The following is a 27,688-nucleotide window of genomic DNA, read 5'->3' on the forward strand; positions in this document are numbered from 1 at the left end:
AGGCAGCACAGTGCGGGGTTTTCCAGTCAGGCAGCCGACGGGCAGCCCAAAGGCCAGCACAGCCCGCGGAACCCGCCCGCGGGAGGGGGGGGGGGGGGTCCTTTCCAGGCAGGACCCGCCTCTTGGTCCCTTTGCGTTCTGTCACTTGGATCAGAACCTTGCCAGCGGCGGGAGCTTGAGCGGACGCGGACGCAGGTGAGACGGAGGGCGCGCTCGGCTTTCCGCCTGGCATCTTCCCCTCGGCGAGATCCGCAGTTTTCCCCACCTGCTGCTCCATTGCCTGCAGCCGCCTCCCCTGCCTGGAGGGGTGAGGCTCCCGCCAGCGGAAGGAAGCTTCTCGGCTGGCCGAGGTCTCCTGGGCCAAATCGATTAGTGCGGGGAATGGGGCGTTGTCTGTAGCTCCCTGCGGCGGCGTCACCTGTGTTTTAATTTTCCGCCGCGCGTGAACGAACTCCTCGCTGTGTGTGTGTCGGCTTACAGCGCGGGGCTGCGCGGCAGTGTTTGTTGTTTTCCCCTGCTTTGCTGATAGCGGCCGTAGAGGCTCAGAGTAGGCCCCGCGGGTTTCCCCGGATTCCGGCTGCCAGGGGTGGGACTGGCTCCTGTGACCTTTCGGGATTCGATTGTCGAAGGAGACTTCCCCGCATCCTCTTCGGAGGACCGTATCCAGCGCTTCAAAGGGTTTTCCAACCCCGGCCGTGTGCTTATCTGGTCGTTCATCCCCTTCACTTCATCGCTGAGGAAACCCAAGCCCCTGAATGGCAGGGAGTGGTGATTTTACCCGTGGCCGCAGGTGGCAGACACAGGACTGGAGCCTTGGTCTACCAACTTCTAGTCAAGAGCTCTGCAATTACACAGTGGCTATTTTTGTTCTGGGAAGATGGTCTTCAGTCCTCAAATTTGCTGATTGATTCCCAAAGCAAGTAGCATTGAGGGCACTTTCACGACATCTCATTTAATCCGCACAATTCTAGAATTATTGTTATTTGGACTTTCGAGATGAAATTTGGGAGGCTCAGGGAGTTTATGTAAAATTTTGGTAGGTGGCAGGCGGCGGCTGGATGCAGACATAAATCTGCGTTTCGCTGCTCGGCACATGGAAAGTTCCACACGAGAGGAAGCGAGAAGGGGCAGGGGGAATTGGCAGGGAAGTTGAGGCTGAAATGAGTCTGGGAAGAAGAGAGATATCTTTTTAAAACTCAGGTCAAATAGCAAGTTCTGCATCACTCTGGGTACTGTTGGCAGAAATGGGATGACCCATGATTATTTACTTTTCCAGAAAGGATTCTGGGTGACTCCAAAGGCCCTCTAACTGATAAGATTTTTGTGGCACTTTCGATTCAGATCAGGGGTGGCAGCCTTTTTCTGTAAAGAGCCAGATAGTGAATAGCTTAGGCTTTGCAAACCCCCATTGACCGCTTGTCATAAATTGCTTTGTTTTGCTCTGCAGCTCTTTAAAAATGGAACAACTGTTATTAGCTAGAGGCCCATGTGTTAGTTTGGCTCTTTCTTGACTTTTTCATTCCCTGTATTCTCAATAAATAGTAAACTACATCAAGGCAGAAATGTTACGTTTCTCGCTATGGTTTATATAGAGGGAAACCAAGTACACCACCCGCTAATATTAATAGCAAACACATGTATGCCCCTTACTATATCAGGTATTATTCTAAGTGTTTTTATACATATATTAGTTTATTATAACAACCCTATAAAGTAAGTACTGGAATTATCTACATCTTACAGATGCATTTTACAGAGGAATTATCTTAATCCTAAAACAGAGAAAGGTTAAGTAATTTCTTTAAGGTCATACAACTAGGGTGGAGCCCCGATTTAGATTTAGACCGCCTGGCTTTAGAGTCTGTGCTCTTGAGCATTACATCGTGTCTTAATGATAGCGTAACCCCGAGCTGTTGGGGCAGTTCATCTTGTCTTCTTTACTTGCCTAGCCCCTTCTTTCTTTCCCTTGTTCCCGGGTCCCTGCAGCTTTGTTCAGCTTTCCATAGCACCACACTCAGCAGGGCCTTACACTGCAGTTTCCATGCCCCCCAAATCCTTGGGTCTGTTTCCTAAAATGTCTGTTTCCTGAAGTCTAGAGCGAATGACAAGGGTCAGCCCTCCCATAGGGTAGTTTGCCTATTCCCTTTTTCTTTTGAAATCTCTCCTAATTTTTTATTAATTATTGATGGAATGTATATTCTGTGTAATTTTTTTTCAGAAACTATGGAAAAGTCTGAAGAAAAATACACCGATAATTCCACCACTCAGACCACAATTATTAACATTTTGATATGTAGTTTTTGATCATTTTTAAATGTAGATTTTAAATAAAACTGGAGCTGTACTGTACGTAAAAAATAAAACACTCGTAAAAATTCTTAAGAAGTCAGAAGAATATAAAATGAAAGCCCCTCTTTATCCCTCCCATGTATAGACTCAGCCTCATGGACTTAATTTTTTGTCTGTGTCATAGGGAGTCTCACTGTACATGCTGCGTTGCAGCTTATTTTTTCATTTACTCCATGTATCGTGGATATCTTTCCATGTCAGTGTATACATGTGTATCATGTTTCATTTTTCTTTGAAACTGCTTCACAGTGTTTCATGATCTGCTACTATAGTAGGGCTTTTATATTTTCATTATTTTGAGACAATATCAAGCTTATAAAAAAGTAGCAAGTGCAGTACGTGAGTTTTTTTCTTATAGCAGTTGAGAGTAAATTGCTGACATTGTACCGCACCATCCTTGAATATTTTAGTGCGTATTCCCTTGAAATACAAACACACCTCAAGGCATTCTGTATAACCACAATACACACTTGAAAATCAGGAGATTAATATTGGCGGCTTCTGCCTCTTACTACTGTGGATCTTTGTGCAAGTTGCCAATCCCCGTGTGCCTCAGTTTTCTTATCCCTTAACAGAGGGGCAATAATCATGCCCACTTCACAGGTCATTGTTAGGACTTGAAGAGTTTATGCTTAGAATAGTGATTTGTGTACTATGAAAGCTCTGTCAGTGTAGTTATAAGAATATTAGAGGAAGGGTAGTTGGTAACAGATAAAATTTTACAGCATTTTATAGTAGTGATGGGTGAGGTTATCCGAGATCGTGGATTACAATATAGCTGCAAATTACTCGAATAACCCGGGACATGTGTTTGTCTTTTTCAGATTTCATCATGACTTCCATCTTGACTTACACTTTTAAAACCCTTCCCAGCACATCACAATGGGCCTTCAGATTTTGTAAGTTGAGTTTGTTCTTTTCTTTTTTAACATTAGGTTTGGATTTGTAAGCATCTTACACAGACATTGAATTGCATTTTTTTTGATAAATACTTTATTTTGTCTTCCAGCTATAAGACCTCTAAGCTGTTCCTCCCAGCTACAAGCAGCACCAGGTACTGTAATTTGTAAAATAAACATCTCTGATTTATTTTTATTTATTTTTTTAATGTACTGATTTGAGAGAGAGAGAGAAATATAGCTTTGTTGTTTATGCATTCATTTATTGATTCTTGTATGTGCCCTGACTGGGGCCGGAAGGGCAACCTTGGCGTATAGAGATGATACCCTAACCAATCGAGCTACCCGGCCAGGGCCCAAAACATTTCTATTTTGAACGTTAGATTCTAGATTCGTGAATTCTTAATGAAAACCAAAACTAATTTGCTAGATTTCCCCCTTTCATGAGCAACATGAATATCACTATTGCTCTTAAATTAAAATAATGTAAGGCCAGTCAGTAATGATGATGCGTGGTGTGGGGCTGGGCTCGAGGACGTTGACAGGAGGCTGTGCTTAGGGGTTTGGAGCCGATGGAGTTGCAGAGGTTCCCTGAACCTTGCTGGTCAGTTTATTCATCACCCATTGGTTGTCAGTCCTGGAGATGATTAGCTAACACCTCTGAGACTGTTGTCGAGTCACAAGTTAACATTTTAAATCTGCAATTAGTGATAGGCTTCTCTGTTAAGGATATCTTCTTGTCCCATAAACAAGAGGATGCATTCTTGAAACAGGGACAACTGGGAAACTAGGTAATACAAAAAGGTGGTTTGGTCAATGTGAAATGAAAAAGTAAGGAAATTTGTCGATTTTTACATGGCCATTTAGGCACTTGGTAAACCCAGTGAATTAGACATCTTCATGTTAAAAAAATATATTTTGCAGAACCTGCTGTAGGCATGTATACAGTATAAACAGAATAGGCATGTATTGGCCAAGGCTAAAAATGCCCTAACAAGTTCATCCTGTATTCTCCTTGCCAGGTCTGTGTCAACCTGTTGCTTTTGGCTTTGGTTTTATCAGGGATGATAGATAACGTAGTAGAAAAAGCACCTCACTGGGGCTCAGAAGGCCTCTGCTCTGGTTCAGTTCTTCCTTTTTCTGGGTGATGTGGCCTTGTGCTGGTCACTTTACTTCCTTATGTTTTAGTTTCTTTGTCTTAAAAAACCCCCAGTAATTCTAGTTTTGTTAGAATTGCCTGAGTCTCCTTATTTTTAAGGTAGTGACTGCTTGTTCAAAATATGAACAAAATAGCCTAAATAGAACAGAGCTAACAGACTCAGAGAAAGAGTCTGATGGGCACAGCTTATCACTTCCCGGTGGATGACGTGGGACTACTCTGCGGATTGACGTTTGGGGGTCCGTTACCCGTCCTGACTCCCATCAGCTTTGCTCTGGACTTAGGGACACGGTATGTGTGGCTGCTTCCGGCAGGGACTGTAGCAGGGCAGCACCCTTTAGAGGGGGCTGTGGGTGAGCAGGCATTTCCAGATATGTCTCTCCCTTTTTTGTCTGTACAAAGCTGTGCATATGTCATGGCTGTCCCATCTGCACCCCCCTTTTCTTCAGAGCTTTAGTTTTGCATCTCTCGCTACCTGTCAGGTGGACATATCCTCCTGTGTGTCTCTTCATCACCTTAAAAGCAGCGTGTTTAAACATGAGATCATCTTTCTTCCAGTGTAGAGTAGCTAGGTTTTCTTAGTCTCTAAGATTTGTTTACAATCTTGTTTTCCTTTTTTCTTTCTCTCTATATCTGATTGGTCATCAAGATACCTTCCTTTCTAAAATCTCTTGTGTTACCCCTTCCTTTTCATTCACAGTGATACTATATTTCTTTATGGAAAAGCAAGAGTATTAAGCTATGTAAAGAGTTAACAACATCAGTTATTTTGATTCTAATATTAAGGAACGGCTTATTTGTCAAATGGGTTGCTCAGTGTGATATTGATATCAATAGATTGTTAAACACTTGACAAAAAGAAACAATTTTATTAATGGCATACATACCCTCATCATTAGGTACAATCTGTGTATTTACCTTAAATATTATTTGCAAACTCATAAATGTTGCTCAGTTTCTTAGTCTTTACACACACACAACCACACACATATATAGAAGTGGTTTGCTGAATGGCATTGAGCAATGTGATTCTTTGTGGAAGGTCTCTTTAGAAATGTAAAAGGTCATCTGACTTCATATATGTTAACTAATAGTTCTTTGAACTTTGTCTTAAAGCTGCCCAGCCTAAATCGAAGAAAACCTTGGCAAAACCCAATCTGAGAAACATCGTGGTGGTTGATGGTGTTCGCATTCCCTTTTTGCTGTCAGGCACTTCGTACGTATAAAATGATTGTTTTTTCCCCCGTTTTGTTGACGTATTATTGACACATAAAAACTGTATCAATTTAGGCTGTGATTTTTTCTCTTTTTTTAGGCTATGGGTTTTTTTTTTAAGCTATACAATGTGATAATTTAATGTACATTGTGTGATGATCACCAAAGTCAAGTTAATTAACACATCCCTCACCTCACATAGTCTATTTATTTCTTCTTTTAAGGCATTGTTAAAAATGGTCTTTGTAAATGTAGGCAATATTGTGGTTAGTGGACTAAGTAATATATAAATAACATTTTCAGAAATTAATACAGAATAAGTCAAGCCAGTGGTGAAATAAGCAAATTTATTTTTCATCCTTTAACAAGCCTAGTGTAGTGTTAGGCTGAGCTAGTCCTGCTTTGAAAACCTAGTGTGGGTCCCGATAGCTTGCTTCCAGCAGAGCTATCCTTTCCTGTCTGGAGATAAGTACATTGTTTCTGTGCCTCTTCAGCAATTGGAGTACCGAGGACATGGGCCCATGGGCATTCTGAAGGGCCATTAACCCACTGCTTTGGCTTCTTGGAAATGACCAGAATTAGAGTTGATGGGCTGGTCCAAACTCTGACATAGCACAGCCCCAAGAATATATTAACAGAACCAGAACAATGCTAGACCAGCACGAAAATTCCCTAGAACCAAACTGCTGTTCTTAGACTTTTCTGTGCCCAAGTGAGGTCTAGTTTGTCCAAAGCTGATCACAGATTTTGGTAACGAACTTAACAACACGCTGGGGAATGTTAGGCATCTGCTAAGAATAAGGAGATGTATTTTTATGTACTAATGTGGAAAGATATTGAAGATATGTTAAGTGTAAAAAAGCAAGATGCCGAGCAGCGTGTATAATACTATTAATTATGGAAGATGCACACCCGCCTGTGTGTGTGTGTGTGTGTGTGTGTGTAGATACATCCACAGACAGTAAACATTTTAAACCAGTGACTTAGTACCTAGAGAGTATTTTCTAATAGAAGCAATGGTATGAGAAAATGGCGGCACAGTTTTATTTACCGTCTTTTTTCCATGTAATAACCCATTTGACTGTGTTTCTGTAATCTCCTGTAGTGACACAGCAGTAAAAGTAAGACTCTGAAGCTTTAGCAGCAGGAGAGTAAGGAGATGGGATCCTCTCGGTACTCAGCAGTAAATAGAAAGTTCGGTCAAGAGAAAGTTCTTGGCTAGGAAGACATTTTTTTGAAAGGGCTGTTTGTTTACTGTGTAGATGTTTATTATGACTGTTTTACTAGCTGTTAAAAATATGAACACTCCGCTAAATTATTTATTTAAACATTGTTTTTTGGTAATTAGTATTTGCAGAAAGCTTGATTTGTGGTATTCAGCACATTAGTATAGGCTTTGTTCCATTTGTTGTTTATTGTTATGTGATAGTTTAATTCAGGATCCTGATTGAAAAAAAGAAAGTTTATGAACAATTTAGTGGTAGAGAAATTAGATAAACTTTGAGTAATACAAGAAATGATAGTTAATAGGGAAGTGTTGGGAACCACCGTGCCTGGTTTCAGGGGCTGTAACCCCCCATGGCTAAGGCTGAGTGAGCGACCTTCTGACCATAAACCACTAAGGAGACAGAGTTTATCTCCCTGGCAGGGGCTCTGCCTCTGCTCCTTTTACTTCACCCTGCCTGGCCCCCAATGCTTGATCAGTTAGCCAATGATGAGTAAGATTCCTCAAGGGAGGGACAACCTAAGACAGGCACAATCACAGGGCCCCCAGGAAAGGAGTTGGGGGGCTATAACAAAAGGGGTGATGGACCCTCGCCCCTCGGCTTTGACATAGCCTGAGTCCTCATTCTGTCTGCAAGAAGTCTTCTAATCTCTTGGCTGCCTTACTTCCCCTGCTCCACTTAAGCCTGAAACAATGCTGGAGGTGGGTACAGCCCTGTGCTGGGAAGGGCAGGTTCCCTAGGGCAATCAGGCCTAAGAAAGAATGCATAAAATCCTATGAAACCTACTTTGCTAATACCCTCAATATAAATAATAAGGGGCCAAGGAGGAAGTGAATGTGTTCCCCAAAGTTTTATGGCCCTTTAGCTATTTGACCCTGACTCAGAATAATCCCTCAGAGTTCCCTGAATGTTACCTATTGTTTAATCATTTCTGCTTGACAGTGATTGATGAATTTTATTCCTGTGCAAATTGAACCCAATAAAAAGCTTGTATAGGGCATTGTCGGGGTGTTCTCCTCTTGAGAGAGTGGCCACGCAGTCCCTTTTCCTCCATAGGACTCAGTAGTCCATGTGAATTTGTCTCGTATCTCAACCGTAATGCCACGGACACTGCAGGCCAGTGTCCACATCAGGGAAGGAAGAATAAAAATTTTAAGACATTTGTCTTTAAAAATTTTAAAGACAAATTTTTATGTAAACAATAAAAGTGACTAAAATAATGTAGAGGGGAAATTTATAAAGAAGTCAAATAGTTTAGGTATATTATTGGAGCTATAATTGAGGTCACAAAAAAGTCTTCTATACCAGCAGATAATTTTCTAGATGGAAAAATATCTTTTTATGTTCAATTTGAAGAAACTTTGCTTTCACCTGGAGAGATATTTGTTAGAACAGGTACTTCTAAGAGGGGAGGCATTTGGGAAACACTCCTAAGCATAGACTCCAGGAGGGCCGTATGAGAGTCTGTTAGTCGTCCTGGGGGAGAGGGGTGCAGGAGCCTGAGAATGAAGACTGGAAGACAATAATTTATGGTTTGAAAAATGACACAACTTTTCCCCAAATTATTTTGGTCTAAATTTGAGGGTATTGGAAAAAAATTGGAAAACTACTAATGATTCTTTTGTGATTCACAGTGAAAATAAAACCATTTTGGATTCTTAGGTTTTAATTTCCAGGAACTTAAAGAATTAATCTTCTAATTCAATCTAATGGTTAAATATTTGACTTAAAAAGTAAGGAGGATTTAGTTTTGGACATTTAAACAAACACACAGAGTTCACAGTTAAGTCCCGTTGTTCAGTATAAGGAACTTGACTCCCCAGAGGGAGGACTAGGCCAGGGCCAGAGGAAGTGCAGGAGCAGCCTGGAACATTTCGTTGTGCTAGAATGTAAAGAAGAGCTTAAAAGAAAAAGGATGGCTGCAAGTCAAAAGGTCAAGAAGGACACAAGACCAACCTGAGATAACTTCCAGTGACCAAACCTGGAACAGTTTGATCAATAAAATAAATTATGATAGTATTGTATCATAACCCAAAGAATACAATAAATATCTGTGAGTCCAGTCTGACACAAATACATGATTGGGTAAATAAATAAATGAGAGGGAAAGATAAATCTTCTTTACAGAAGGATTTCAATGAATAAATATAGAAGGAATGGGAAAATAAATTAATCCGAATTAGAACACCACAGTAGAATTGCTACGAGCAGGGTCTATGAATTAATGCTAAAATTGGCTGATGAGAAACATTGAGAAGAAACAAGGTAGTAGTGTAGCCTCTACCTCTCTCCCCCAAATATTTATTAATTACTGTGGTGATTTTAACATACATTCACAAATTCCCTGCGACTTCTGCCACTAGGAAGTGAAGCTTAATTTTCCTCCTCCTGAGTGATGATGACCAAACCGGTGACTCACTTCTAACAAATTGAGTAAAGAAAGGGAAAAACATTAATAGTAGAGGAAACTAGCAAAGACCACCTTGGCCAAGTTAACATTGCCATTAATCAGTCATATTGATGGTATGCACACTCTGATATGAAACAGTGAGAAGAGCACTTTACCTCTGTGATGTTCTTTTCCCAAATCCATACCCCTAATCTTCAAGTGTCAAGGTCATGAAAGACAAGGAAAGATTGAGAAACTCACAGATTGGAGGAGACTAAGGAGGCACGACAACAAAATGCATGGATTAGATTCTGGAACAGAACATTTAAAGGGTGTTAGTGGAAAAACTGGTGAGGTGCAGATCAAGTTTAGTAGCTTAGTGAATGCATTACGCCGGTGTTAATTTCTTAGTTTTGACGAGTGCCTCTTGGTCATATAAGATACTAGCATTTGAGGTAGAGGAGTAAAGGGTATGCAGGAACTCCGTTCTATCTTTCCATTTCTTTTGGAAATCTCAGATTACTTCAATACAAAACATTCCTTGAAATGTCCTAATATATCTCTCATGCCCCTGTAGGCATCACTAAATAAATAAATAATGAGTAAATACTATTTTTAACAGGAGAATTCAAAAGGTGGGATTTAAAGAATATTTAACGTGTGTCATGCTGAATAATAACATACTGGGCAGGTTGCTTTTGATTCTTTGCTCCGTCAGAGTTAAGCCTTGCCAGATTTTTAAGGATGGCAGGTAGCAGGCCACACTGTGTCTTCATTTGAAGAGCTGGGCTGCCTTAGATGGTAAAGATAAATGCATGTGCAGCAGCATAGGTTAGAGGATGTCTTTAGGCATTTCAAATAGAATGGAGAAAAAATTTAATAAAACTCTAGGCTTTGGGTTTAAATTATTTATTTTCTTTCCCCAGATACAAAGACCTGATGCCGCATGATTTGGCTAGAGCAGCACTTTCGTAAGTAAATGCAGTTTCAGTAAAAGCACTTGTTTTCAGTTTTCACTTGAAACAGTGTGTCTAATAGAATTCACATATCTAGGGTATATTAACTTTTATGTGATAAGAAGACACTAGCTTTTACAAGATTCATTTCTTTTTATTATTTTTAAAGATTTTATTTATTTACTTTTAGAGAGAAGGGAAGGGAGGGAGAAAGAGAGGGAAGCATCAGTGTGTGAGAGACACATCGATTGGTTGTCTCTCGCACACTCCTAACTGGGGGCCTGGCCCGCAACCCAGGCGTATGCCCTGACTGGTAATCAAACCGGGCACCTTTCTATTCATAGGCTGGCGCTCCATTCACTGAGCCTCACCAGCCAGGACTGTTTATTCTTAGTTTTAGCCACATGAGCTACCCAATAGAAGCAGCTGATGGATGTAAGGCATTATCTCATTTATTTTCCATAGGTGCTTTTTTTGCCTTTGTGTCTTCAACCAGCGATCGTTTTTTTTCCTAGTTTGAAACTTCGGTTGACCTTTCTGCCCATCTGTTTTGTTTCATCTGTTTTGTTTCTTCTGTTCCTGCCAGATTTAAAGCATCAGTGAAAGCAGCCCTGGCTGGGTGGCTCAGTTGGTTGGACTGTTGACCTGTACACCAGAAGGTTGCGAGTTCAATTCCTGATCAGGGCACACAAATACCTAGGTTGTGGGTTCGATCCCCAGTGGGAGCACATATAGGAGGCAACTGATCAATGTTTCTCTCTCACATCGATGTCTCTCTCTCTCTCACTCTCTCAATCTCTTTCTCCCCCTTCCTCTCTAATATCAATAGACATATCCTGGGGTGAGGATTAACAAAAAGAAAGAAAGAATGAAAGCAACAGTTGCTACTCCATTTATTCTCCTTAATTTCACAGTGATCATTTCCATCCCCACTGCTCTACAGTAACTATACTTTGGAAGCTTTTCTTAGTAGCGCTGACTTTGTGATCACTGAATGTACCAATCTTTTCTCAGGCATCAGTCTCTTTATATTCTGTTGCATTTGGCATGCACTTGAAATTGGCTCCCTTTGACTTCTCAGTATTATGCCTTTATGATTTCCCTTCCAGCTCCTGACTGATTCTTTTCTACTTCAAAAAACAAAACAAAACTAGAATTCTTCCTATTTCTCTTTTTATTTTTATTTTTGTTTTTATTTTTTTAAAGATTTTATTTATTTTTTAGAGAGGGAAGGGGGGGGGGAGAGAGAGAGAGAGAAACATCAATGTGCGGTTGCTGGGGGTTATGGCCTGCAACCCAGGAATGTACCCTGGCTGGGAATCGAACCTGGGACACTTTGGTTCCCAGCCCACGCTCAATCCACTGAGCTACGCCAGCTGGGCTCCTATTTCTCTTTTTAAAGGTATTTTGCAAGTTTCAGTCCTTAGAGCTTTGAGTATCTGTGTACATGTTTTTTCTTAACAATCTCATCTATTTAATCTTTTTTTTTTATTTTGAGGACTCAAAAATTTCTAAATCTGACCTGCTGTCTTTGACACCTCAAGGGCAACATAGCAAAAATAAAAGTGATCTTTTCCTCAAAGCCAGCGATTTTCCTGTTTCTAATTATAGTCCCAGTCTGGCGATTGGCAAGTTTTTCCTCAACTTGTTATTTTAAAAAATGTGAAATGTACAATAAAACTGAAAGAATAATACAGTGAATGTTTATATACCCTCCACCTAGATTTAATCATTGTTATCATTTTGCCATATTTGCTATATCTGTAACATATAGTTTGGAGCATTTGACAGTAAACTGTCAACATTTTAATACTCCAGCCCTAAAGGCCTTGACTAGTGTGGCTCAGTGGGCTGGGCATCATCCAGCAAACTGAAAGGTTGCCAGTTCGATTCCTGGTTAGGACACATGCCTGGGTTGCGGGCCAGGTTCCTGGTTGAGGGTGTGTGAGAGGATCGATGTTTCCTTCTCTTTCTCCTTCCCTCTCTCTCTAGAAACAAATGAATAAATAAATAAATTAAAAAAAAAAATACCTCAGCCCTAAACACTCTGGTGTTTATCTCCAAAGAGTAGGACCTTTTCTGCTATCCATGATACCGTTACCATAGCTAAGATGAATATGTCTCTTTAGTCTGTTTTAATTTAGAAAATTTCTTTCTCCTTCCACTCACTTCCCTATGACAATAATTTTTTGAAAAGTCCAGGCTAGCTGTACTATAAATGTCCCTTATTCTCCATATTTTCTCATGGTGATATTTAATTTTCCTCTATGAATTTCCTGTAAACTGGAAGTTAGACCTCAAGGCTTGATTATATTCAGGTTAAGCTTTTTTTTTTTTAAGATTTTATTTATTTATTTTTAGGGAGGGAAGGGAGGGAGGGAGAGAGAGAGGGAGAGAGAGAGAGAGAGAGAGAGAGAAAGAGAAAGAGAAAGAGAAAGAGAAAGAGAAACATCAATGTGCAGTTGCTGGGGGTTATGGCCTGCAACCCAGGAATGTACTCTGGCTGGGAATCGAACCTGGGACACTTAGGTTCCCAGCCCGTGCTCAATCCACTGAGCTACGCCAGCCAGGGCTGCTTTTTTTTTTTTTTTTGATAACATCATGAATAAAGCACATGGGTATTGCCATCAAGAGGCACATGAGATGTGATACTAAATCTAACCACATGGTCATGTTGGTGTTCAGATTTTAAACATAAGGTAGCATGTTCCCCTTTGCAATTAGTGAGTAACCTATAAAGTGCCATCTTAGCGCTGTGTGAATGTCCTGTTCCCCGACAGCCTTTCACCAAATGGTGTTAGCATTTATTGATAATTTTTGCCTGAATCAGTTATTACAGATTTGTGATATTTCCAATTCTGTTATTCCTCCAAAATTTTTGGCTGGTATTTTTCTGTAAAGAACAGATTTCCCCTCCTTTTTTTATGATAAGGACTTACATATTTTCATTTATTTCTTATGTTACAGCCAAGATTAGTCATTATTCTTTTAGTAGCTCAGATTATCCCACATTATAACTGCCGGGATTCCTGCGTGTTGGCTCCTGTGCCCCTTTTGTTTTTTTAGTACAATGTTATTTTTTGGAGGTATAATTTGCACCTAGTAAAATGCACAAATTTTAAGAGTACAGTGTGATGAGTTTTGACAAATCTGAACACTTATATTCCTGTTTTTGATATGGACCCAAAAGTCTTTGAGTGCTTTCCTGTTTCCAGCACAAGGAGATCAATGAGGTTCACTTTATACTTTCTTTTCCTCAGACCCGGTCTCAGTCATTTATTAAAGTGTTGTGATTCCTTAACGGGGAATGGCATTCAGAACCAAGTCTGAATCAGGGTGTGCTCATTCCTATTCCTGCTAGTTTCTATCAGTGCAGGGAACTAGAAATATGTATATATTTACATTGATACTTCACTTTTATATTTAACACACAAACATTAACATATCTGGGATTTTTACTTCTCTTTGGTTTTATATTTGTCTCATCTCTTTTTACTGAATACTGTTTCCCACTATTCCTGTGTTTACTTATTTATTTTTTCCTATTCCAAATTATTTTTTATTCTTTCTATATAATTTCTCACTGCCAGTTGAGCATCACATGTTGACTTTTTAAATCACTCTCATTCATTTCTTCTTTGATAAGGTGCCAGCCACATGCTTGTCAAATTAAGGAAAAGATACAGTTTCTGCTCTTTTAAATTCAAGGTTTAACCTTTTGAAAGAAGTGCAGTGTTTTAAAAGGTCTATTGCACCACCGTGATGTGTTAACTATTTCTTTGCTTTGGACTTCCACCCTCAGGGGTTTGTTGCAACGGACCAGTGTCCCAAAGGAAGTTGTCGATTATATCATCTTTGGCACAGTTATACAGGAAGTGAAAACAAGCAATGTAGCTAGAGAGGTGAGTAAACCAAACTTTACATTGTTTAAAGAGATTGATAGGGGAATCAATTTTATTTCTACTAATAGAATGTATTCTTTAAAAGATATTAAAATCCAGCCCTGGCGGGTGTGGCTCAGTGGATTGAGCACCAGCCTGCAAACCAAAGGGTCGTGGGTTCAACTCCCAGTCAGGGCACATGCCTGGGTTGCGGGCCAGGTGCCCAGTATGGGGTACTTGAGAGGCAACTACACATTGGTGTTTCCCTCCCTCTCTTTCTCCCTCCCTTTCTCTAAAAATAGATAAATGAAATCTATAGTCTTATTTTCTAACAATTAAAATCCATTAAGTAAAGTTATATCTGACTTACAATGTGATTTTATAACTTGAATAATGAATCTTGTTTAATATGTAAAAGAATTATACCATAAACTAAATGATGTACACTATATTTTATTAGTATATATTTATACTATATAAAAATCAAATCAGTTATTTGAGCTGGTTGGGAAAATGTTAATTTGTCTAGCTGTTTTCTTAGGAAAGTAGAGATTATAACAGAGTGTGGCTGATGTGATTTTTATAAATGTTAGAGCGTGGCTTCTAATTAACTTAAAATTTTAACAGTTTGCAAAGAGCTAATTTTATAACATGGATTTTGTTGGAGGTAGCCTTGCTTATTCATTTGTTTCCATTGACTAAATGACACATAGGTCAACTGTTTAACGCACTGTTTTATGAGAGTTTACTTTTGCCCTAGTTGGCATAACTCCATGCAGTGTTTACTGGATAACCAAGATAGTGACAGACCTTGAAACTTGTGTGATGTGTCTTACAGGCATTTCGTGGTGCATAGTACAAACACATCTCCTGGGCTTTGTTTCTCTTTGAAAGTATTATTTGGATAAAGTTGGCTTCACAGCACATTTCAGTATGCCAAACATTTTATTTCTAGTCTGTGTCTGCTACGTTACTGTGTTCAGTATAGTTTTAAGGGTAGCTACTCCACACTGTCAGCGCAGAGAAGGGAAAAGGAGCAGGACTGACTGAAGTGTTTGTTCTGCCCCACCTTTTCACCTGTCAGTGAACGTTCTAACTGCTGAGGGCCTGGTGTTACTGCGGCCTACAAAAATCAACTGTGTATTGTTCAGGAGTCAGGGAGGAAGTAAGAACAGGAAGAGGTCCCCCCCACTTTGATTTTTATGTTTTCCATGGGCCTTCACATTTTTTAAAAAAGATTTTATTTATGTTCAGGGAGAGGGGAAGGGAGTGGAAAAGAGGGAGAGAAGCATCGCTGTGCAAGAGAAATATCAATCAGTTGCCTCTCACATGTCCCCAACTGGGGACCTGGCCTGTAGCCCAGGCATGTGCCCTGACTGGGAATTGAACCAGCAATCCTTTGGTGTGCAGGCTGGCACTCAATCCACTGAGTCACACCAGCCAGGGCTCCCTTTATTATTTTTCTAGAAGCTTTACATCCATATGCAGATCTCAGCTATTGATTGACATGAGCTAGATTCCCTTTCTCTGTCCTATCCTGACACCAGTTGCTGGCACTCCAGATAATTTTTGCAGTGGCTGCAGGGAAAGATTCAGTTGGGGGGATGTGTCACCTAAAAGCTGAAATAACTTTCTGGGAATTATATTGTGTGTATTAACACAAAATTAATATGAAATCCTAAAAAACTTCCGGTGCTGAGTTGACATGAATCTGGCTTGACTGAAGCATATTTCCCTGCTCTCTCACTTAACTAAGAGGTGCCTTTTCCCCTTGCTCCTTAGTGTACTATCTAGGGCCCGCGCTTGTCGTCAGACCTACTCCAGCTTTAAATAGCAGGAGCACGTGGACAAGGCTCACCAGCAACCACTTCTATTTAAAGCGCCTTCTGTCCTGACAGTCAGCTGGGGCCAAGGGTGTTGTCACACAGGTTTGGAAGGACCTCGTGAGCTTGTGACCTGAGTGCCCTTTACACTTGCCCCACTGAGAAGCTCTCCCCATCCCCGAAGAGTTGCCTCTCTCTTCATTTTGGATTGGTTTACATGGAGAGGCCCACGTGTAGTTGGCAGGGGAGCAGTTTCCAGCAAAATCAGTTGGTTGCTTAGTATCAGACCCACCTGGAAAGACCAGAGTCGGGTCATGCTGCATGTATAGAACTGTCAACATGTTTATATTTCTGTAGATTGTGGGAGTGCACAGGTAGTATAAATATAAAGGTGAAAGTCAGTTAAGTAACATTGAACCTCTTTAATCTATAGACTTTGGACACATGTTTATTTTACCAAATTGTAGGAGAGTTTGGATTCTGAGGATAGTTAAATAGTTTCAGAAAAAGTCCCCTAAAAATTAACCCCCCTATTGTTAGAATTTCATAGTAAACAGTGATGATAGTGATGGAGTGTGGGGAGTTGAGAGTGTTATTTTTACAGTGAAACTTTAATATAAAAGTAAGTATTTTATTGTACCTATTCTTTAATTTTTTACATGAACCACGGAGTCAGGCATTTCTTGGTTTATTGGCAGTCTAATATCCCCAATAAATAGTATGATAAAATAATAGAGGTGCTCATTTCACAGTTAAGTTGACTGTGCCATCATAATGGAGGCCATTTTTGTAAGGTTGACATGGGATCTCAGTTTTTCTCAAGGCCCCTCAAATTGTTCTCTTTGAAGCCCCTTGTGTCATCCTGGCCAGCTCTCTCTCCCAGGCACTGACTGGTCTAACCCATGTTTGTCAGAGGCTCACTGGTGGCTCAGGCACTTTTCCAAAGTTCTCTATCAGCGTGAACTCCTGCCTGTTTGGCAAGTTTCCCTGTTTGACTTCACACCGGAGCTACAGAGTGCCACCCGAGGCTGCAGGCAGTAGTGGGAGGGGCTGACTGAGTGGAGACGGGTATCAGGGGGGCCGGGACGCAGGGGCGAACTCTGTGTCTGGGTGATCAGTTCTTTGTGAATTTTTCTCATGTTCGAGGACTTTTGCTCCTGCTGCTAGGGCTTTGAACTGAAGGAAGACAGATCATGAGGACCCCAGCCTGTGGTATATTTTACCATTTCATCAACTGTTCTTAACAGGTTTACTTTAGGTTTATTTGAACCTTAAAATCAAATTATGTATCAATATCTTCGAAGGCTCTGAGCAAAGCGTTGCTAGGCAATGAGCTGACATGATGTGGGTTTGTATACCGTACTAGAAACTTGCCGCCAAGAGTTTTGCAGAGTGATTCTCAATTAATAGCCAGGTGAAAAATGAGTAAAACATTTCTGCGATGGGCTTGATTTTATCTTGAATATTATCGTGTGGAATATTAAGCTCAAACCCTCTCCTGACTGAGCACATGGAGAAGTAGTGCTCAAAGCGCCATTTACAAGTAACGTGGTCGTGTCCTTCACTGTGTCTCCCGAAGGCTGCCCTCGGCGCGGGCTTCTCCGACAAGACCCCTGCTCACACTGTCACCATGGCCTGCATCTCTTCCAACCAAGCCATGACCACAGGTATGTGTTTGGGAAGCAGGAGGCGCATGGTAACTCTCTTTTGTCTTTGATTCCATCGTTAAAAATACTCTTAACAGAAGTAAGCGATAAACACAGATCTCTGAATTTGTGTTTATTAAAAAACAAGGTAATGTTTAAATCTCTGTATTATCAACTGGAGGAGCCTGTTTCTAGGGAGGCGCTCCCAAATTTGAGGCATGAGTAGTGTATGGCCTCCTGAGTTCTAACGCCAGCTGACGCTGAAGTGATGCTCTGCCCCGGAGACTGTGCCTCCCTCCGTCCCCCGTCACCACAGCGAGAGATCACTGCCGCAGATAGTACAGCCGTCTCTTCTCCTTTCCCCCACAGCTCGGCATTTTTATCATTAGTTACACATTCTAGCAAACTTGAGTAAAACTGTGGGACATTTTGCGGCATCGTCATTGTGAAGAGATAGGTAGTCTGAGCGTTGTAGCAGTCATGTGTTCTCCCTGCAGCTTCAAGGCCAGGCAGGCCGTGCGCCTCCCCCTGGGCGGCAGGGGGTGGAGCCGGGGGCATGACTGGGGCTCTCCACCCCACCCAGCACGGGGTCACTCCCCATTCCGGCAGTACTTGCCAGTGGCCGTAAAGAGGGAGGGGGCTGCCTTACATTTCAACAGCCAGAATTTCTTTGGCTTATTGTAGAAATGGAAATTCTCTTTACAGTAAAAATATCTGAAAACTGAAACTGGGAGCATCTAAAATGTGCTGAAGGTTCTGGTTTGGAGTACGATTCTGGTTTGTGAGTTGGTCCACCGGGTCTCTCCGGATGTTTGTGGGGCCTGAATGGAACTTGTTTTTCTCTAGTGCGTTGGTTGTATTTTTAGTCATTTAAAAAATCATCCTAATCCCTCTGAAAAGATGAAGACCTTAATTACAGATGTTGTACAGTGCTGATGACTGTCCTACAACTCTTAAATCGAAAAGCTTCAACTATCAGTGGCCTTTCGACTTCTCAAAAGACGTTCGTGTGTGCATTGCCCTGTGCCCGTAGGTGTGGGCTTGATCGCCTCGGGCCAGTCCGACGTGGTCGTGGCAGGCGGAGTGGAGCTGATGTCCGACATCCCTATTCGCCACTCGAGGAAAATGAGGAAGATGATGCTCGATCTCAACAAGGCCAAGACTCTGGGCCAGCGACTGTCTTTGATCTCCAAATTCAGACTGAACTTCCTTGCGCCCGAGGTAAGGCTGGGGACCTCTTACCTAAAGACCTGTGTTCCCAAAGCAGCTCGTGCAGAGACTTAGAATTAGGTAAGACAGCACAGGTTCACTTGTGCTCTGGTAGTTACAGGGCACAGTTAATTCTTTGGTTAAAAAAAGGGGTAATGGTTGGAAAATTTGAGTTTGCGAGCCCTCTTTAGAGATGCCGTTTCCATTGAGCTTTGCTTGTCTTAGTCTTGATGGACAGCAGATTTTGACTGCCCCAGACAACCCCGGGTGTGGTGTAACACCGGTAACCGTGCACCTGGTCCTGTACGCTCCTTCCCCAGCTCCCCGCGGTGGCGGAGTTCTCCACCAATGAGACCATGGGCCACTCTGCAGACCGGCTGGCTGCCGCCTTTGCTGTTTCTCGGCTGGAGCAGGATGAGTACGCGCTGCGCTCGCATAGCCTGGCCAAGAAGGCGCAGGATGAAGGCCTCCTTTCCGACGTTGTGCCCTTCAAAGTACCAGGTAGAACGGTTTGCTCTCCTTCGTGAAGGGGATTTCATGATATTTGTTAGGGAGGTTTGAGTTGCCCCTGAAACTCCAAGACCCTAAATGACTTTTCAGTTCATCTGTTGGTTCTGTTTCCAAAACATTCAGCCTTTATGCTTAAATGTGGACTCATGTTTCAATTTATGGTATAACAATAGGTGAACATTTTATTTATTTTTAGAGAGAAGGAAAGGGAGGGAGAAAGAGTGGGAGAGAAACATCAATAGGTTACCTCTAGCATGCCCCCAAACCAGGAACCTGGCCCACAACCCAGGTGTGTGCCCTGACTGGGAGTCGAACTGGTGACCTTTTGCTTTGTGGGCTGATGCCCAGCCTACTGAGACACACCAGTCAGGGCACAGCAGGTAAATATTTTAAAGAGAGAAGTTTTTAAATGAATCTCCTTTTATATCTTCTTGATATATTTTAGTTCTTATGTACATGCTTATTTTTTCTTTAGTCATATGTTTCTGTATACAATAGTCAAATGTGAATGAATATCTTAAGAAAATAGGCTGTCCTCTTATTTTGTTAAATTATTTAGATTTTTCTCCAAATGTTTTAAGGATTTAGTTTAAAATTTGATAGTATCATGATAACTATAAAGGACTTTCTTTTTAGCTAATAGATATGATTACATTTCATTTGTTCTTGTAATTTTTATTTTTTATTTTTAAAGATTTTATTTCTTTACTTTTGGAGAGGGGGAGGGAGGGAGAAAGAGAGGGAGAGAAATATCAACGTGTGAGAGATACATCAATCGGTTGCCTCTCATACACCCCCAACTGGGGACCTGGCCTGCAACCCAGGCATGTGCCCTGACTGGGAATCAAACCTGTGACTTTTTGAGGCTGGCGCTCAATCCACTGAGCCACACCAGCCAGGGCTGTTGTCATTTTTAAAGCGTGTTTCTCTAGAGAAGATATATAATGTTTGTAGTTCCTTAGAGTTAAAAAGTTTATATTTTTATAGGAAGAGATACAGTAACCAAAGATAATGGCATTCGTCCTTCCTCCCTGGAGCAGATGGGCAAACTGAAGCCTGCATTTGTCAAGCCCTATGGCACAGTGACAGCTGCGAATTCTTCCTTCCTGGTAACTCTGTGTTTCCCGGTGACTTTTATATGTGTGTGCTCTCGATAGAAAACCTGATGGAGGCCTGTCTGTTTGTAGTAAGAATAGAGGCTTAAAAATATATTCATTGAAATGATAACATTATAATAGAATCTGAGTTTTTAAGGCCTTAGAGTCATCGGGTCCGGCCACCATGCTGATACAAAAGGCTGTTGTCCTCAGACACTTAAGTGGTCAAGAAATGCTGAGAGCCTGCGCTGGGCACCGCAGGAAGAAAGAGCAGATGACTGGAGTGGGGTGGGAAGGCCCTGCGAAGGCTGCAAGCGCAGGCAGTTAGAGAAAATGCGCGTTCGGGGGAGGCCAGCACTTGAGCGGCAGGTCCAGAGGGAAGAGCACCAGCCATTTCAAGAAATGTGTAAAAGGCATTCTAGGCAAAAGGAATAGCAAATGCAAAATCGAGGAGATGTGAGTGAAAAGGCATTTTTGGAACACAGGATATGAATTTGGGGAGTCTTGTAAGACGTGGAAAGTGAGCAGAAAGAGTGACAAGATGACTCTTCTAGCTCTGATTGTTAGGAAATGCTGCTTTCTACTCCCAAATCATTCTCCCATCATGAAATAAATACACCCTCATCTTGTGTTGTTATTTTACTTATTTGCGAGTGGCTTCACGTCCGTCCCTGTTTTCTGGCTCCCCCTCGTTTAATCATCCCTGTTCATTCCGTTCTGCCTGAGGGACGTGCTTTCCCTTCTCCTGCCACCTTGGGCGTAACCTTCTGAATATAGTCTGCCTGGCCAGTATTTTTCTATAACATATCCCCCCTCCCTGGACAAAATGTCTAGAAACATAGGCGAATGTTGGACACATTTGGCCTGGGTACGTGACTGTTTAAAGGCTGCTCTTGGTCGAGGGGCAGGGTGCCTGGAGGAGCTCCCGCAGGGTGGTGCACCGGCTGGTGAAGCCTGAGTAGTCAAGGCCTGGTCAGATGATCATTTCCAAAACCAGATTGGATGACGGGGCCATGTGGTGCGGGCCACGCTCTTGCAGATCTGCATCCCCGTGATGACTCCTGCAGTGTGCAGGCTTATTCACTGAAAACCAGAAACACGAACCATCAGAGGCAGTACATCACCGATACAGGGGTTTTGGGCATGTGTACTGCATCATGTCCACTGCAGATTTGCACAGCGGCGCGTTGACTAATGTAGTGTCCATAAACCGTACATTGTGTACAGTATTTCCAGACTCTACGGCCACCCTCTGGTGGCACCCACATAGTCTCTTCAGGGTTACTGAGTTATAAAAATATGTTAAAATGTGGTTTATTTTACAAACTCTATAGAATAGTTTCCTTTTCTGGGGAATTTTGGATTTCTTTTTAGTTCTTGAAGTCTCAGTAAAGGCCTTTTTTTTTTCAATGGTACCTCTTTGTCCCCCAATTTCTCCATTATAAATTAGGAAAAAGCATATGAGTTGTGTCCAAAGAGGGAAGACCATGGTTCTAATGTTCTCAGCTGCCTACCTGTCTCCCTGTCCCATTGGTTTGCTTTTGGAGACTATTAATAGGAGAATATCACCTAGAAGCCACAGGCAGGAAGCAGCTAAAAAAATAAATTACAGATTGTTTTAATGCATGAAATTACTGATATTCTCTGCCAAAAGTGCACAACTTTTGCTTTAAGCTTATTACAGATACATGTTTCTAAATATGTGTATATTTATACCTGTTCTCTTTGTCCATTGTGGTAACTGTGGTACTTGGAATATCTTCCAAATCGGGGTCAAGCACGCTGTGGTGTGGGTGTGTGAATTGGGATGTTGGATGGAGAAAACGAAGGGGTTTTGTCAGGTGGAATCACCGTAGGACTGTAAGCGGCTGGCAGGCTCAGGCACAGAACGCAGAGGAGATAACTGTAGAAGGACCTCCAGACAGGCTGAGCAGTTTACATCGTTGTTCTGATTAACGTTTCAGACCGACGGTGCCTCTGCAATGCTGATTATGGCGGAGGAGAAAGCTCTGGCCATGGGTTATAAGCCAAAGGCATATTTGAGGTAAAGTAAATGTTTACATAAATCGCCTCTGATTTCTTTATTTTATTACTGGAACTAACCTCTCCATTTTTGACCCAGGGATTTTGTGTACGTGTCTCAAGACCCAAAGGATCAACTTTTACTCGGGTAGGTGGCAGTATATATATCCTTGGACTATAATCGAAAGTATTTATTATACAGATTTTAAAGTATATTAAACCCTGAATTCATAATTGATTCGTGTGTTGGATTAAAAAAAAACAATAATAATCCTGTATGTTGGATATCATTTTATAGTTTTGGATTCTTTCCACTTATTCCTATAATTTCTACTTACAGTTTTATATATAACATTGTATTCTTTTTTATTAACACATGTGGGTATTTTTTAATTTTGCTACACACTCTGCTACACACTCTTCAGAAGAGCCTTTTACAGAAGCCTCCTCATTTCGGACTTCCTCCCCGCCCATCACAGGGCTGTGCGCTGACCGGCCTCCAGTGTCCTGCAAACTGGCCACGCCATTTCCTATGCTTCGCCCTTTGAACTCTGTTCTTCTGGCTCTTCACATTATTAGTTTGTCTTTCTCCTTCACTTTTTACTTGTTTATTATCTGTTGCCCTGACTTTAGAATATAAGCTGCGTTAAGAGCAGAGGCCATGCCTATTTGGTTCCCTGTCGGATCCCCCCCGCGGAGTGTTTGTGCAGGAGAGTCTGTGAGCGAGAGGAGGGCGTCTAACGCCTGTGTAAAGCTCAGTTCAGGGAATGGGAATGTGCTCTTCGGTTAAAGTTAAAGTTCTAACATAACTACTGTTTTCTTCTTTTCAGACCAACATATGCTACTCCAAAAGTTCTAGAAAAGGCAGGATTAACAATGAATGATATTGATGCTTTTGAATTTCACGAAGCTTTCTCAGTAAGTCACGTTAAAGAGCTATGATAATAAAAAGTGTAGTCAGGTTTGTGGGAGAGCACAAGGCGTGGTCGGTAATGCACATAAAGCGGAAGCGGAGCTTTGTCAACAAAGTGCTGACGCCACTGGCGGGGTGGGTGCAGGGCGCGAAGCCAGGGCCACCTGCACAAGGGTAGAAACGCACCTTTTGGGGCTCTCGCTTACACGCCCTTCTGAAGCACCGAGTTGTTTCTTTAGAAGATTTTCAGTGAAGACTGATTTAAAAATTTGCTCAACTTTAAAGTTATATAACTCGTGTAAAAGGAGGCCTGGAGAGACATTAATGACAAGGTCCTTACTGAATTATTTTCCCTTCTAGGGTCAGATTTTGGCTAATTTTAAAGCCATGGATTCTGATTGGTTTGCACAAAACTACATGGGCAGAAAAGCCAAGGTAAGTTTCTGATTAAAAATAGGCTTGGCCTTCCAGAGCACTTGAATATTTGGAGCTTAGTTACCTGCCAGGAAAAATATGAGGTGGGAAGCTTCTCCTGTGAGGAAGTTTGTGTTACATTAATGTTTCTTAGTTGCAAAATTCTTTAGAAAAAAATAAAAGTAAAATTTTAGGTTGTTTTTTGTTCTTCTTATTCAAAGGTTAGATGAAAAAGAAACAAAATACATAAATAAATTTTGGCCCTGTCTGGTGTGGCTCAGTGGATTGAGTGCTGGCCTGTGAACCAAAGGGTCGCTGGTTCCATTCCCAGTCAGGGCACGTTCCCTGGCCTGCCTGGGTTACGGGGCCCAGTCCCCAGTTGGGGACGTGTGAGAGGCAACCAATCAATGTATTTCTTGCACATTGATGTTTCTCTCCTTCTGTTTCTCCCTCCCTCCCCCTCTCTAAAAGTAAATAAACAAAATCTAAAAAAAAAATGGGGGGCACTGAGATGAAATCTATGAAGACATCTCATCAAAAAATGAAGGAAGGGAGGGAGAAAGGGAAGAAAATAAATGGACTCTTGACTTTCAGAATTGACCTAGAATTTTCTTTTGCAGTAAAATAATTTGTGATGTCTCTTGTAGTTATTTCTCTAGTTCTGTTACTTCTTATTACTAAGGGCATGGTCTGATTTTTGTCTTTAATAAACTCATCTTTATATTTGTGTCTGTTTTTATGTGAGCCAGGTTGGAGCTCCTCCCTTGGAGAAGTTTAACAACTGGGGTGGGTCGCTGTCCCTCGGACACCCTTTTGGAGCCACCGGCTGCCGGTTGGTCATGGCAGCCGCCCACAGACTACGGAAGGAAGGAGGCCAGTTTGGTTTGGTGGCCGCGTGCGCAGCTGGAGGGCAGGTACGTCACGGGAGCTTCTGGAAAGTCATTGTCTTGGGGTGGGGGGAAGAGACAGGCTCATCCAAGAATGTTTGACTTGGTTTATTCTGAAGCATTTTCAGAGCAATATTTCTGATGGCATGTAACCAAAAAAGAAGCAGCCTATTTTTTGAGGGGATGGAGGGGGTACAACTTTAATTCTGATAGTATTTTGGAAAGAAGATGCTATTTAAATCCAAGCTATTTTTTTTCCTAAAATAATGCTTACATTTTTTGTTTATAAAAGTAATATGTGCTGTTTATGGCAATTATGGAAAATATAAAAGTATATAGAAAAAACTTAGATTACCTATAATTCCCTCACTATTCATTATTCACACTTTGATTTGTTTTCTTCTTTAAGAATAAATTTCTATTCGTTTGTCTAGTCACTTATCTGCATGAAACTTATCTACAGAATCTTTCCAGGAAGTAAACTCTCTTTCTTGAGAACTAAACAATACCTTAATTGGAGAATTAATTTACCTCTGGATAACTTATTGCTATTTAACTGAGAGCAATTATATTATTCTACAGATTTTTTTTACCTGCTTTACTTGCGGTACAGGAAGGTATGATTTCCTACCTGCTACAGCATTTCTCTCTGGGAACAAAATCCAAAAGGAAGGCTGGCTGTAATCTTTTTATTTTTTTAATCTTGATGGAAACATTTGATTTTTCCTTCAGATTATAGAAACTTCCTGTGGCTAGTCAAGATAAATAAGATATCTAAAAGTGTAAACATTTTACATTTTTAAGCTTCTATGGCATTTCTTCAGAGACTTTGAAGAAACAAGCGGTCAGTTATTTGTAGTTTGGGATGTTTCAGACTTCATGATCAAAAGTACTTTTTTAAACCCGTGTGACTTTTTTACAGAAAGCCACCGTCAGCTAGAGCCTGAGCCCTCCCTCTTACCTGTCTGTGCCGGGCTTAAACGGGGAAGGCAGCTGGTGCACCGCGCTGCATGCGGTGCTCGGCTCAAACGGGCGCATGCCCTGCGGCTTGCAGTGTCCGTTCCCTGCTCTTTTGTCTCGCGCCTGGAGCATCAGTAATGCAATACTAGGTGCTGTTGTGGATGAACAAAGAGTAACGCCTAGTCCCTTTTAGGGGTTACAGTGTAGTGAGGAGAAGGGCAATGCATCTTAGGAACCAGACTACGTTTGGCATTGTTCATGGAGAGCCAAACGAAATACGAGCGTGACTGGATCAGAGGAGGAGCCCATTCCTGGGAGTCTAGAGCAGGGTTTCTCGGCTTCGGCGGAACTAACATCTTGGGCCATACTTCTCTGTCGTGGGGGGTTGCGCTGTGTGTTGTAAGATGTTGGCATGGTCTCTACCCACCAAATACCAGTAGCAACACCCCCTTCCCATGTATATATGTCTAGGACAACCAGAAGTATCTCCAGACATTACTAAGTGTCCTCTGGGGAGGGTAAGGAGCAAAATTACCTCTAGTTGAGAACCGCCCATCTGGAGCAATCTGAAAGATTTGGGACATGAAACCATTGCATTTTAAATAAAGCCGGAGAGAAAAATTTCTGCCTTATCGTGGGCCTTGCTAGGGTAACCCAAAGCCAGTCACACCTTTCCATCCCTGTTCTTTTCTGTTCCCTTGTCCCCATGTCAAGGTATTTAGCAGTTTGGTTTGAGCTATAGCGTGTACAATTGAGGACAGACACCCTGTAGCACGTTTCTTAATAAATATTTGTGGGTATTGCATTGAACCAAGCAGCAGGGCGTTAGTTAAGCTATTAGCTGGTTTGATCGCAGTCCAAAAGATAGAATGACTGAATGCCAGATAGGATTTAGATTCACGAAATTAGAAATGCTATGCTTGGCTTCAGCCAGGGAGATGACTGGTGCACAGCACTGCGCAGAGTGCGGGAGCAGGGGCTTTCTGCCTTCTCCCCTCCGTGGGCCCCGGTCACCTGCGTCCGAGCAGAGTAGTGAAGAAGAGTCCTTGAGATCGTCTGGACCTGGTTTCAAGTCCTGGCCCATTTGTTTAATAGCATTGTGGTTTTGGATGAGTTACTTAACCTTTCAAAGCCTCAGTTTTCTAGTCGAGAAATTTACTGTTGTTGGCATTCCTTATATTGTGTTTATTTTGGTGTAGCTAAAAAAGCCCCCGTGGCCTCTCATTTAGATAGCAACCACTTACAGAGCATCTGCTAGGAATCCAACTCTGCTAGACAGACTGCGGTGTGCACACGTATGCATGCATGTGGATGTATAGAAATTGTGTGTGTGTATAATATGCTACTTAATTTAGTGCTCACAGGAACAGAGTGAAGTGGGTACCGTGAGCTCCCCTCTATAGATGGACTCGAGGATCAGAATGGCTTCCCTAAGATCACACAGGTTTTGAGTGGCAGAGCCAGCATTCAACTCCAAAGCCTGTACTTTCCCCGCTGTCCTCAGATACCTCTGTACTGGCTGGACTCCTACCTAGTTCACTGCTCTAATGGACTCACTCTCCTTCATAGGGCCATGCAATGATCGTGGAAGCTTATCCAAAGTAACGGATCGAGAAGCGGTGGCCTGGAGTTTCTGTGCAACACTCACACGAGGCAATGCCATTTCAATGCATTACTAAGTGACATCTGTAGTTCCTAGCACCTCTTAGGAAAACAAAATCTGTGGCCTTCTGTTAAATACTTCGCAATTAAGCCTTCCCAGTGTTCTGAGCTTTCCAGTAATCATGGCTTACTGCTCCTTCAGGGATTTCTTAGTCGCCAGAATCTCACACATGCTATATTTAAGCATTTGTTTTTGTTCTGTATTTTTATTAAAGACTAAACAAGTGGTTGCAATTTGGGAAAGAGGTTAGCTGAAATTTGGAATCATCTTTGTAACATTTGCAAATTATGTTCATTTCTATTTGTGACCTAAAGCTAAGTATTTTCTATAAAATGCAAACCAATGTGCCTAAATTAACTTAATTATAAAGATAATTCAGAATGTAAACATCACTGAAAACTTACAGTAAATGTCTAGATACATAAACACTATGTTGATTAACCTTAATAAAGTGGAGACGTATTAGAGAA

At 41.7% G+C, this 27,688-nt stretch overlaps 1 protein-coding gene across 3 annotated transcripts; it reads left to right on the forward strand.

The window, feature by feature from the left end:
* The first annotated feature begins 88 nt into the window (after positions 1–88).
* Positions 89–27,688, forward strand: HADHB (hydroxyacyl-CoA dehydrogenase trifunctional multienzyme complex subunit beta). 3 transcript variants are annotated; one of them, XM_028516865.2, is made up of 16 exons: positions 89–195; positions 3,174–3,248; positions 3,359–3,403; positions 5,524–5,623; positions 10,164–10,208; positions 13,996–14,095; positions 17,477–17,564; positions 18,577–18,764; positions 19,073–19,253; positions 20,250–20,371; positions 22,324–22,403; positions 22,482–22,529; positions 23,212–23,299; positions 23,655–23,729; positions 24,458–24,622; positions 27,125–27,688. In XM_028516865.2, the coding sequence occupies exons 2-16, from the start codon at positions 3,182–3,184 to the stop codon at positions 27,158–27,160; spliced, it is 1,428 nt and encodes a 475-aa protein (XP_028372666.1). In that variant the 5' UTR covers positions 89–195; positions 3,174–3,181; the 3' UTR covers positions 27,161–27,688. The 3 variants fall into 3 exon arrangements, with proteins under 3 accessions (XP_028372666.1, XP_035883634.1, XP_035883633.1); XM_036027741.1 differs by having other exon boundaries at positions 115–203; positions 3,171–3,248; XM_036027740.1 differs by having other exon boundaries at positions 130–186; positions 3,171–3,248.

Source organism: Phyllostomus discolor, chromosome 6 (assembly GCF_004126475.2).
Source record: "Phyllostomus discolor isolate MPI-MPIP mPhyDis1 chromosome 6, mPhyDis1.pri.v3, whole genome shotgun sequence".
Lineage (NCBI taxonomy): Eukaryota > Metazoa > Chordata > Mammalia > Chiroptera > Phyllostomidae > Phyllostomus > Phyllostomus discolor.